Source organism: Oncorhynchus masou, chromosome 30 (assembly GCF_036934945.1).
Source record: "Oncorhynchus masou masou isolate Uvic2021 chromosome 30, UVic_Omas_1.1, whole genome shotgun sequence".
Lineage (NCBI taxonomy): Eukaryota > Metazoa > Chordata > Actinopteri > Salmoniformes > Salmonidae > Oncorhynchus > Oncorhynchus masou.
The window spans coordinates 238,511-249,113 of NC_088241.1; the positions used below are offsets into that span (position 1 = coordinate 238,511).

A 10,603-nucleotide genomic window follows, 5' to 3' on the forward strand; every position below is an offset into this window, starting at 1 on the left:
TTCTCAATTTCACGTCTACATATATCAGTGTTTTATTGCAACTTGTGTAAAGGATACATTTCAAATGAAAAATGTGTGTCGTTATTATCTTTTAATGTTTTTTTATTAATTTGAACTCAAATTTCCGAGTTCGAGTGCACAGGCAATCACATAAGCTCATAAAATCAGGTACGTCACGGGTCTTTCTAGAGATACACAATTGCGCGTGCGTCAATTTGCTAGTCGTTCTTCTTGACACGCAAAATTCACCCCGCTCTGGTTTGCTTTAGCGAATCTTACTTTTTCAGGTAGAGTATTTCATGTCACTCATACCACACCGTATTTATTCTATAGTAACCCTGGAGGACGTTGTCCGGGTCGCGTTACTATATTGTGGTAACAGCTAGCTAATCACCATATAATCACCATATTTTGCACGGTGCGTGGCCAAGTGGTTTTGCCCACAAGGCCAGCTGCGTTGTTTCTTAGTCGCCCTAAAAAAAGATGTGGCCCATATAGCTAGATATTAAACGTTGTCTTTATTTGTTTGTGATGACCCTCAGAATGCAGCAAGGCAACAATCCAAGGCCATCTTATGGCGCTCCGCCACAGAAGAGGTTCAGGAACGCTAATGGAGGGGCTAACAACAGGGTAAGTTCAGTCTCCCATGGTAATCATGCCAATTGCCCCCAGTTATGCCGTTTCCCCCCGGTTAGGATTATATTTGTATTACTAGTCATGCACAACCCAGATGAGGTTAATTAATTAATCCATTCTGAATAGTGTCTATTATGATAAGTGGATTCCAAAACAGTGGTTTTGAGAGTACTGTGTACGTAGTCGTTGTATGGTCTTCTAACCGGTTTCATTCCTAAAGTTGTAGCAGTGCTCTGTGCAGAGGAAGTGGTATGGACCCTTACCAGCCACCCTTGGCTGGACAAAGACACTGGACACTGCTGGAGCAGCAGGGACTGATCAGTGCTTTCTGGTCTCCTGAGACGAAGTGTTTCTGTGGAGATGCAGACTGCTGCACTGCCCCTCAATCAGGGCTTGAGTTACCCATTGACTATGGGATGCTGAAGAGTATTGTGGGCAGCAGGAATTCCAGATAACCCTGTTACCAAGTGTAGAAGGGCTGCAACTAACGAGGGTAACAGGGCTGGGTGTTTTCTCTGGGCAATCTCATGCCCTCTATCGCTGTCCTTCTAGTAAGGGGGCAGTCAGCCCCCATAACACAATTTTATTTTCCTGTTGAGCTATTAGCACTAGGGCTCACTGGCAGCTTGGTTCTATGATGCCTTTGTGACAGATATATATTCTGATTGGAACACCTGACTAGAGTACTTGTACTTTCGTTTCAAGGTAAAGCGCATGTGTACGGTGCAGAGTCAGTGACAGCTCAGAGTTCCCTCATGTCACTGACCGGGTCATGGAGGAGAGGCTGAAATGACATTTCTCTCTCCATAGAGACAGGAGTGGAGTAGGGTTCTCCCAATGTGTTTCTGCTGTAGTCCACCTGAAGCTTTTGCTTAAACCAAACCAATGTTTCTATCCAGAACCCAAACTTAAGCTGCAACCCTCTAGGGGGTCCTGACCCACTGTTTGGGGAACGGTGCAGTGGGGTTTGCCCCTCTGCTGCCTCCTCCAGTCTCACTAATGCCTGTCTGTCTCTCTCTCCTTCGGCCTGGTTATCCCAACTGACAGAGAAAGCAGCCTAACTTCTCTGCTGACATAGGTAAGTTCTGCCTCCACACAGCATCACTGCCTCTGATAGGAGGTTAGGAGCTGTGACTTAACATCCTCCTGCCTTTTTGCTGGTGGCTGATTGGGCAGGGGGCAAGTCCAAGCGTGGGCTCTGGGCTGCGTCTGAGATTCACTGCATCTTAGAGATTGCTGTAAATGCCAGTGAACGTAGTCACTGTCCACAGGTTTAGGCTGTGTGGCTCACAAAGGCTTTTCCCTAGTGTTCATTTCAATGACTTTTTGGGGGGTCTGTCTTTGATACAATGTGCACAAATCTTTTTAGATGCATTAAAAGTAGTTTTATTTCATAAAACACTTTGGTCCATGATTTACAGTCTGAACAACTTTAGAAACCACAACGTGAAACCTGTCCTCTCAGAAGAATGTCTAACTAGGGAACTCATAGGTGTGCAGGTGCTCTCTGCAGTCCTGTAGAGCTGTTGCCCCATATTGGTGCAAGTCAAATCAGTAAGGATCCTGTCTGGGTCAGATGTTGTGGGCCCAAATGACTGCCGTGCATCACCCAGTTGGGTGCTACACATTGGTGGTGGATGAGATGGGATACTCCATCCCAATGTAATTTAGGGCTATCAGCCCCCGGCACAAAGATGTGGCCTCGTAGGCCTATGGTAGTTCAGATGGGCAATGGATGCTGACAGCAGGATTTTCTTTCAGGGCCTTTGTGGCCCTCAAAGAGTAGGAAGTGTTTCAACTCACTGTCTGCCAATGGGGCTGGGACCTGCTGTGCCCATGCAAGAGTTTCACTGCTTTGATTGGACACGGGTATGGAGGAGTACCTGATGGGAGTGAGAGAATCCTATATCCCAGCTCTGACCTGTGTCTAGGTGGGCAGAAGAACTGCAGCCCCCACGGTTTTCAGCAGGCCTCCAAACCTCAGATTAGCTTCTCTTCTGTGTAGTGGTCAGTACTATAACCCTGGCATGAAACAGACCCTGGTGTGCCTTCCAGGCAACCTTCTAATGAATCATGATCTTGTGAAGGTGGAGCTCGAATTCCACACAGCAACTCAAATGAAGTTATTTTTGGTTACCAGCAACTTTGATTACCAGCCAGAGCAGGAGATTCCAGTACTCCCAACCAATCTATGTTTGTAGCAGAACCTAACTAGCACACAAATGGTAAGGATTCTTACCAGATGTTGTCGATGATGCACGGCTGGAAACAGGACCTCAGAGGCTCAGAAGAGCAGGGGTTGTGTTTCTAACTGTTGTTCAGTAAATGAAGGACCTCTAAACTCCACTAAAAGTCTTTTGACTGGGGGGTTGTGTAAGGAATGCACAGTGACCTTTTTAAACTATACCTTTTTTTGAAGTGTTTCACTTCGTGAAGTATGAGGTTCTTCTGCTATTGGCTGTCTGCTGGTCAGATGACTGGAAGTGTGGACCCTTTGGTCTCACCTGTCCGTGGGCAGGATGACGATCTCATTATGCAGTCTCTGCCATGTTTGTGCTTTTTGTTGACTTCTGTGCATTTCCCAGTGTTCACCACCAAGGCAGGAAATGTGCAGACCATCCCGTCCTTGACCAAACAGTTGAAGGCCATCACTGGTGAGACTGTCATTGGTGAGTACCTACTCATTGCACCATAGCCCTATGCCCCAAAGGGTTCAAGAGATTTCAAGTCAAGTCACTCTTTCACTAATATAGGCTTCATGGGGCTCTTGATTTGTTTTTCAAGTCTATGATTGGTTGTTGAGATGTTTCATTACCCATGGTTGTTTGTTAGAGCTGTCACTCATGTTCTGCAGGTCTTCAGTATGTGTGGGAGTACCGCAGTCCCAGTAAGTCAGTCCCGCCCCATTACCAGTGTAAACTCTGCAAAGTGAGCCGCCTGCAGACTGACATGCTGGCTCACATCAAGGGCTGGAAGCACTCCTTCAGATACATGGTGAGGCCGTGTGTGTCACTTAACTTTCACAGTAAAAGTCCCGGTTAAAGGCTGTTGGGTCTATAGGTCTGTGTTATGATGCTGTGTAACTGTATGGTCTCATCTGTCCTCCAGAAGCAAAATCATTCTGCCAAGATTCCCTTTGAGGAAGATGCTGCCACAAAGGACCATGATGTGAGGAAGAAGGTGAAAAAAGCAGCAGCAGAGCTGGAGAAGGCAGAGGGCAGGGGACAGCTGAAGGTGAGAAGTGGGAGCAGAAAGTTATGGATGAGGAAAAGATAACATGGCAGACTATTGAGATGCGTCCGGGGGGGACCTCTGTGGTGCTGTGCTGTGATTGACTTGATTCTGTACGGTGTTTTCAGGTGATTCTGAAGGAGCCCAGTGAGGTCCAAGCGTTTGCAGGACTGCGTATGTTTTTCTGTTTATTCTCAAATTTATGTCTGAATCTCATTGTGCTCAGTCTGTTTTTAAATGTACTGTGGTTCCGGACATATCTCCCTGTCACAGGTTCAGCAATCCCCAACATGGGGCCACCAGGAGGGATGGGAGCAAGAGGACCAAAACCAGGTAGGTGTGTGTGTGGGGGGGGGAGTGTAAGGTTGACTCTGAAGTGATGATGATCTCTGGTGGGCAGATTCTGAATGTAGACTGAGATAATCTGCAAGGACTGAATGGGATGCATGAGATCTGAGCAGCATTAGTTCTGGTTTTGTTTTTCATCACTGGTCATTTGGCCTTAGTGGGTAAAGGTGGTGCTTAACCTGCTCGCTTCAAATGCTTCGCGGGGGGGGGGGGCTTTAGTTGAGTTTGTTTGCAATTTCAAACAAGTATAAATCACGCAGCTGTCCAAATTACTTGAGATTTTACTTCCGGGTTAACAGAGATTGCTGAGGTGATAAGACCTTTATTGTGTGCTTGACTGGTCTAAGTTGGGATGCAGTGTTGTGTAGTAGTCCAAATGCAGCCTTTTGTCTCCCTCTAGGTGGCAGGTTTGCAGAGCCTCTGTTCCCAGGGGAGTTCCCTCTCCAAGGCGGCCTCCTCAACTACCCCATGGGTGGTATGGGGGGCTACTCTGACCCCCTGTCTCGCTCCACTCCCTCTACGGCCTTCCAGAAAAGGGACATGAGCTTCCGAGGCTACCCTGACAATACGGGGGGGCTGGGGGGTTCAGCCGATGGCTTTGGGCTGGGAAGGGACGGAGGCTTTGGCCAGGAGGGGCTGTTGGGGGAGAGTCCGGGAAGCTGCTACCCTGATGAGTTCAGAGGGGGACAGATGGGAAGTGGATCAGGCCAAGGGTTGATGGGAGCTGTACCTGAAACCAGCAGCCTTCCGTCCACGCTACTCAAATACCTGGTGAGTGGAACTGTGTGGGTGAAACTACGCTTTCTCATGTTATTTAAATATGCTGTGTGTGAGAGTCTGTTTCCTGTGTGTAGGACAATTTCCGGATCGAGAACGAGAGTGATGCTCAGATCGTGCTGAAGGTGACACAGAAGCTGACAGATGTCCTAATGGACTACAGACTTAGGAGTGTTTCCTCGGTATGCAGCACACACACACGGGTATTGCAGCTGACAGAGCAGTGTAACAAGCAGCTCTCAGGTGCTTCCAGGAACTGGTGACGTGAGGATAAATGTCACTTGATTCAGTCCTTTAACCCACTTCCTGTCTGTTTAGTCAGTGATTTATTGTTGTTATGGCAGTGCTCTAGAACCTTCTGTGTTCTGACAGCACACGTCCTTACTGTGGCTAAACCTGTTCCTTGAGTACTCCCATACAGTCGTAAGGTAGATGGTGTGATTCAGGAAACCACAAAGAATTCCTCAGTAGTTTGTCCCCTTTGATATTCTCCTTGATTCCGTGTATGTGCGTTTGTCTCCAGCAGGGTCCTAGTATGAAGAGCGGTTTGTCGCTGGGCTCCATGAGCTACTCTGATTCTCCCAGAATGTCTAGCGGTAGTGACCGCTTCTCAGGTGGCTTCTCTGGGAACCTCTCCGGTACGCATGGCCCCAGTTGACAAATGAAATACACACATTCATTCTTAATGGCTATAGTTTGGTTCAGAAATATACAGTACATCAGTCTTATCTGTTATCTCCTCTCTGCAGGCCCTTCCAGATACTCTGATGGTCCATCCAGGTACTACAACTAACTGATCCATCCCCACGTGACACATCCACCTTCCTGGGGTAACCCATCCTCCGCCTCACCCCCAAGATATACCCCGAGTCCATGGGGGTCTGCAGCTGTCTGTCAAGCCACTGAAGAGGATTTTTATTTTATATTGTTATAATTTTCCTTCAAAGCAGAAACTGATACAATTGTGTACTTATTAGTGCAGACTTTGTTTTTACAACTTCTTTTGACATGCATAGGTTGGACCAAAGTTTGACTTTTAGTTTTATTAACCATTGTCTGTATTCATCTGAATTTGGCATATATTTTACTGGGGTTTCTTGGATGAATTTTGTCTGTTTAGAAATTAAGTGTTTGATAGAAAACAAGTGTAATGTTTAGGGAAACAGATGTTTGGTGGTAAAATGGGTTACTGATGTACTGACTGCTGTTTGAGATGGGCTTGTCATCGCTGTTTTTCTCCACACCTGGCTTCAACTGCGACCAGCCACCCTGACAGCTGAAACTGGAGTATTTCTGTCTGTATTAAAGCCAGAATGGCTGGGCCTGAACGGAATCCCAGGATGTATGGTGCATTTGGAAAGTATTCAGACCCTGACTTTTTCCACATTTTCTTACGTTACAGCTGTATTTTAAAATGTATTAATCTACACACACACTACCCAATAAGTAAATACAGGTTTTTAGAAATGTTTGCAAATGAATTAAACTGAAATATATTTGCATAAGTATTCAGACCCTTTACTCAGTACTTTGTTGAAGCACCATTTGCCAGCAATTACAGCCTCGAGTTGTCTTCAGTAAGGTGCTACAAGCTGTATTTGGGGAGTTCCTCTTCTCTTCAGATCCTTTCAAGCTCAGTCAAATTGGATGGGGAGCAACACTGCATAGCTATTTTCAGGTCTCTCCAGAGATGTTTGATTGGATTCAAGTCTGGGCTCTGGCTGGGTCACTCCAGGACATTTGAGACTTGTTCTGAAGCCACTCCTGGGTTGTGACGCTTGGCATTCAGGCCAAAGAGTTCAATCTTGGTTCCAACAGACCAGAGAAAGAATCTTGTTCCTCAGGGTCAGAGTCCTTTAGATGCATTTTAGCAAACTCCAAGCGGGCTGTCTTGTGCTTTCACTGAGTGGCTTCCTTCTGGCCTCTACCCTAAAGGCCTGATTGGTGGAGTGCTGCCTAGATGATTGTCCGTCTGGAAGGTTCTCCACAGAAGAACTCTAAGTGACCATCAGGTTCTTGGTCACCTCCCTGACCAAGGCCCTTCTCCCCCGACTGCAGCCAGCTCTAGGAAGTCTTGGTGGTTCCAAACTTCTTGCTCTGACATGCACTGTCAACTGTGGGACATTATATAGACTGGTATGCCTTTCCAAATCATGTCCAATAAATTTAAATTTACCACAGGTGGACTCCAAACAAGTTGCAGAAACATCAAGGATGATCAATGGAAACAGGATGCACCAGAGCTCAATTGAGTCTCATAGCAAAGGGTCTGAATATGGTATGTTTTTTGTTGTAATTTCCAAACATTACTATAAAAAACTTTGCGCTTTGTCCATATGGGTTGTGTGTAGATTGAGGGGCAAAATGTATTTAATCCATTTGAGTACTTTCCAAATGCACAGTATGGAGGATGTTGTTCCTTCGCTGTAAAACTGGAACTGCATCACCCAGGGGATTCCATGAGTTGTATTTTATCTGATCCAACAAAATAGGGAACTGAAAATAAACTCTCAGTGGTGTCATCTATGCTTCTCCAGCTGTGTGAGAAATGTTGCTGGCTCTCAAGTTGACCTTAAATCTACCATAAAACGCAGTGAATTGACATACTAGCATAATTAAACTATTTAAGGAGTTTGAATCAAAATCAGGGCATTTTTGTAACATTTAATTAGTGACAAAAATAAACATTGGTTTCATAAAGTAATATTTGGAATGAAAATTCCAATGAAAGAAATACTGAATGTCAGAAGAGAACAGAAATGCTGTCCTGTTGCTGGTTTTCAAACATTGTCACACTGTTGCAGTTTGAAATGCATTTAAATCAACCTGTAGGTGTAGAATGTTTTGCCACCATTGGTATTGAAAGGTTTTGAAATTAAAATTGGAATCATTCAATAACAATGGATATTGACTCATATCCAGTTTAGACTTGTCCAAATGTAACTTGATGACTGGAGGGTATGGGGTTAACACTTCTCAAAGCCACTACGACTCATGGATGCTCATTCCAGTGATGAGCCCATCCTAAAGTGCCATCTTTAGAGTTTTAGGGACAATCTCAGATGACACCCTATCCCCATAGAGTCCACTACTTCCAACCAGATCCCCATGTGGCTCTGGTCAACAGTTGTCCAGTATTTCTCAGTTGGTATAGCATGGCGCTTGCAACGCTAAGGTTTGGGTTTCAATTCCCACGGGGGACCAGTAGGAAAAAAAGTGTGCTGTCGCTTTGTTGTGCTCTCCTGGCTGATTAGACTGCAGTCCTCTATAAGAGCATCTGCTAAATAACAAATGTAAATATGAGAAGTAGGCCATCTTTCCTCATGCATTCCTTTTCAAGATGTCCTCCATCTGCTGGAAGCTGATACAGGTGAGCAGCACTCTGGTCCCCATATATGTCTTGCCATGTTGTTTCTGGGCCTGTGTGGCAAAATCCTCCGTTTTAAACTGAGCCACAGCCTCACCGATGCCATTGCCATCTTGATCACGCAGAATGTAGATAAACTGTTCAGTCAGAGGAAGGTCGCAGAAAAAATCTTTTATTTCCATTTTCGTCACGTCTGACTGGAGGTTTCGTACGTATACACATGTCTGTGCTGTGGGAAACGGTCTCACCCTGGGTCTTACAATCTGATGTTTCTCCTCGCTTCGCTCTGACACTGCTGGTGTTGTCTCGGGGTTGCCATGGTGTCTCCCAGTTGACAACATGGCTTGCATCTTCTCCTTGGTGACAGATGAGACGTCTATGGCCTGGGAACCAACATGGCAGCCGTTGAGGTTCAAAGCATAAACGTAGTCTTCCGTTTGGTCGAATATTACAAACGCTGTATCTGTCCTCTCGCTATCCTTATACAGTAAGTGTAATATTTTGCTGTTGGCGATGTTCGGACAGCCAAACAATTCTTTTATCTCAGTCTTCGTTATTGTTTTGGATAGATTTTTGGCCATAATACAGTACTCCACGCTCGGTGAAAGGGACTCACAGGATCTGGGCCTCTTCGGTGACCGTGACAGCGATCTGTCTTCAGAGCGCCTCTTGGCCCAAGTCCTGTGTATTTCTCTGGCAGGCTCATACAAGCTTTGTCTTTGGGTTCTGTATGAGGTTCTTGCCCTTTCCTGGTGCTGCATTTCCTTGGATTCTAATGAGGGTCCATCTCTCTGGATTGTATATGAGGGCATTTCTTGGGGCTTGTATGAGGTTCTCTCTCTCTGGGTTGTGGGCCTATACAAGGGGTTTTCCAAGGGGTCATATGAAGGGTTCTGACACTGCTGGATGGCATAGCTCCACATCTCCTCAGAGGCCCCACGGACCTCCACGCTGATGCGGCCCAGTTGCTGGTGGTTGAATCTTAGGGCATCACATGCGTCCTGGGCATGCCCAAACTTTACAAGGCAGCCCTGTCTCACGCCCAGCTTCACATTAGCTATCACATCCTGGACCAACAGGCCTTTAAAGAAGTGGCAGATCTCCTGGCTGGTGACAGTCTTTGGCAGGCCAAAGAGCCTGACGTAGCCTGGTCTTGGCCTGTAAGCTTTATCTGGTCTCCTTAGCTCACTCCCAGGCACCGCTGTGTTATCAGCCCTGAGCACACAACCGACAGCTGGGCTATTGGCCCTGAGTGCAGGACCAGGTGCTACTGTTGCTTTGCCGTGCTCTCCTGGCTGATTAGATTGCAGTCCTTGGATAACAGCAACAAGGCCGAACAGTAGGGCTGTGGCAGGGTCGGGCAAGGGCAGCAAAGGCTTCTTCCCAGGTAACAACTCTGGAATGAGCTTCTCACTCTGTAGTTTGGACTCCATTTTTCGTTGCAGTTCTGCGATGCTACTAATATGTAGGGTCACCGGAGACCCTCTAAGAAGAGTTCCAGAGCGCCTTATTGCATGCTGGCCATCTCTTTCTGTAGTGAACACAATGAACGCTTCACCAAGGTGTCCTCCTATAATATATACACCACCTTCCGGGATGTACAAGTTGGTAAAGAATCTGCGTATGTCTTCAGTCCCGGCCTTAATATTCAGACCCTGCAACCGAAGTACTATGGTCATATTGAACTCCTTTTATCTGGCAACCTGAGATCTAGAAACAGATACAACAAAAAAACATGAAGCAGAAATCAAGTTATTTAATACATTTTAAGAACAGCAACAAAAGGATAAACATTTAAATGGGCACAATTTTTTAAACGTATATTAAGAACATCCAAATTCCAGAATTTCCATAGAAATTAAAACACGTTAAGTAACCAACAACACAACTGTTGAACGCTGGCACGCGGTACATTATTATGATGAACACCTGGTTGGCTAGCTAGTTAGCCCGGAGGCACGGTGGCTGTAAAATGAGACTAGCTAGTCTGCCCTGTAAGACGAAACATTTAAGAATATTTCAGTTAAAAAGATAAACAGCTCAACTCCTCAAATTACTTACCAGATGAAAACCATAACAACTCTGGCTCCTCTGTATTTTAACCTTTATATCGTAAGTTTGTGTGATGCTGATAGGTCGAAATACTGTCCCTTTATGAGCCCGACCACATTAACTGTGCACGAGCTGCCACATGCGCGCGTTTTATAGGGAAGTAGGGAGGCGCGAGAAAAGTGGCGCGAGCAC

General features: G+C 45.9%; 2 protein-coding genes across 3 annotated transcripts; one reads left to right on the top strand and one right to left on the bottom strand.

The window, feature by feature from the left end:
• The first annotated feature begins 195 nt into the window (after nucleotides 1–195).
• Nucleotides 196–7,516, top strand: LOC135521713 (uncharacterized). 2 transcript variants are annotated; one of them, XM_064947386.1, is made up of 12 exons: nucleotides 196–287; nucleotides 543–630; nucleotides 1,684–1,714; nucleotides 3,222–3,305; nucleotides 3,491–3,630; nucleotides 3,745–3,870; nucleotides 3,996–4,041; nucleotides 4,141–4,200; nucleotides 4,616–4,986; nucleotides 5,070–5,174; nucleotides 5,516–5,630; nucleotides 5,742–7,516. In XM_064947386.1, the coding sequence occupies exons 2-12, from the start codon at nucleotides 544–546 to the stop codon at nucleotides 5,783–5,785; spliced, it is 1,209 nt and encodes a 402-aa protein (XP_064803458.1). In that variant the 5' UTR covers nucleotides 196–287; nucleotide 543; the 3' UTR covers nucleotides 5,786–7,516. The 2 variants fall into 2 exon arrangements, with proteins under 2 accessions (XP_064803458.1, XP_064803459.1); XM_064947387.1 differs by having other exon boundaries at nucleotides 5,519–5,630.
• A 90-nt stretch (nucleotides 7,517–7,606) lies between these two features.
• Nucleotides 7,607–10,547, bottom strand: LOC135521712 (RNA-binding protein 12B-like). Its single transcript, XM_064947385.1, has 2 exons — nucleotides 10,421–10,547; nucleotides 7,607–10,069 (listed from the first exon to the last, which is right to left on the bottom strand). The coding sequence occupies exon 2, from the start codon at nucleotides 10,036–10,038 to the stop codon at nucleotides 8,314–8,316; it is 1,725 nt and encodes a 574-aa protein (XP_064803457.1). The 5' UTR covers nucleotides 10,039–10,069; nucleotides 10,421–10,547; the 3' UTR covers nucleotides 7,607–8,313.
• Nucleotides 10,548–10,603: the final 56 nt, after the last annotated feature.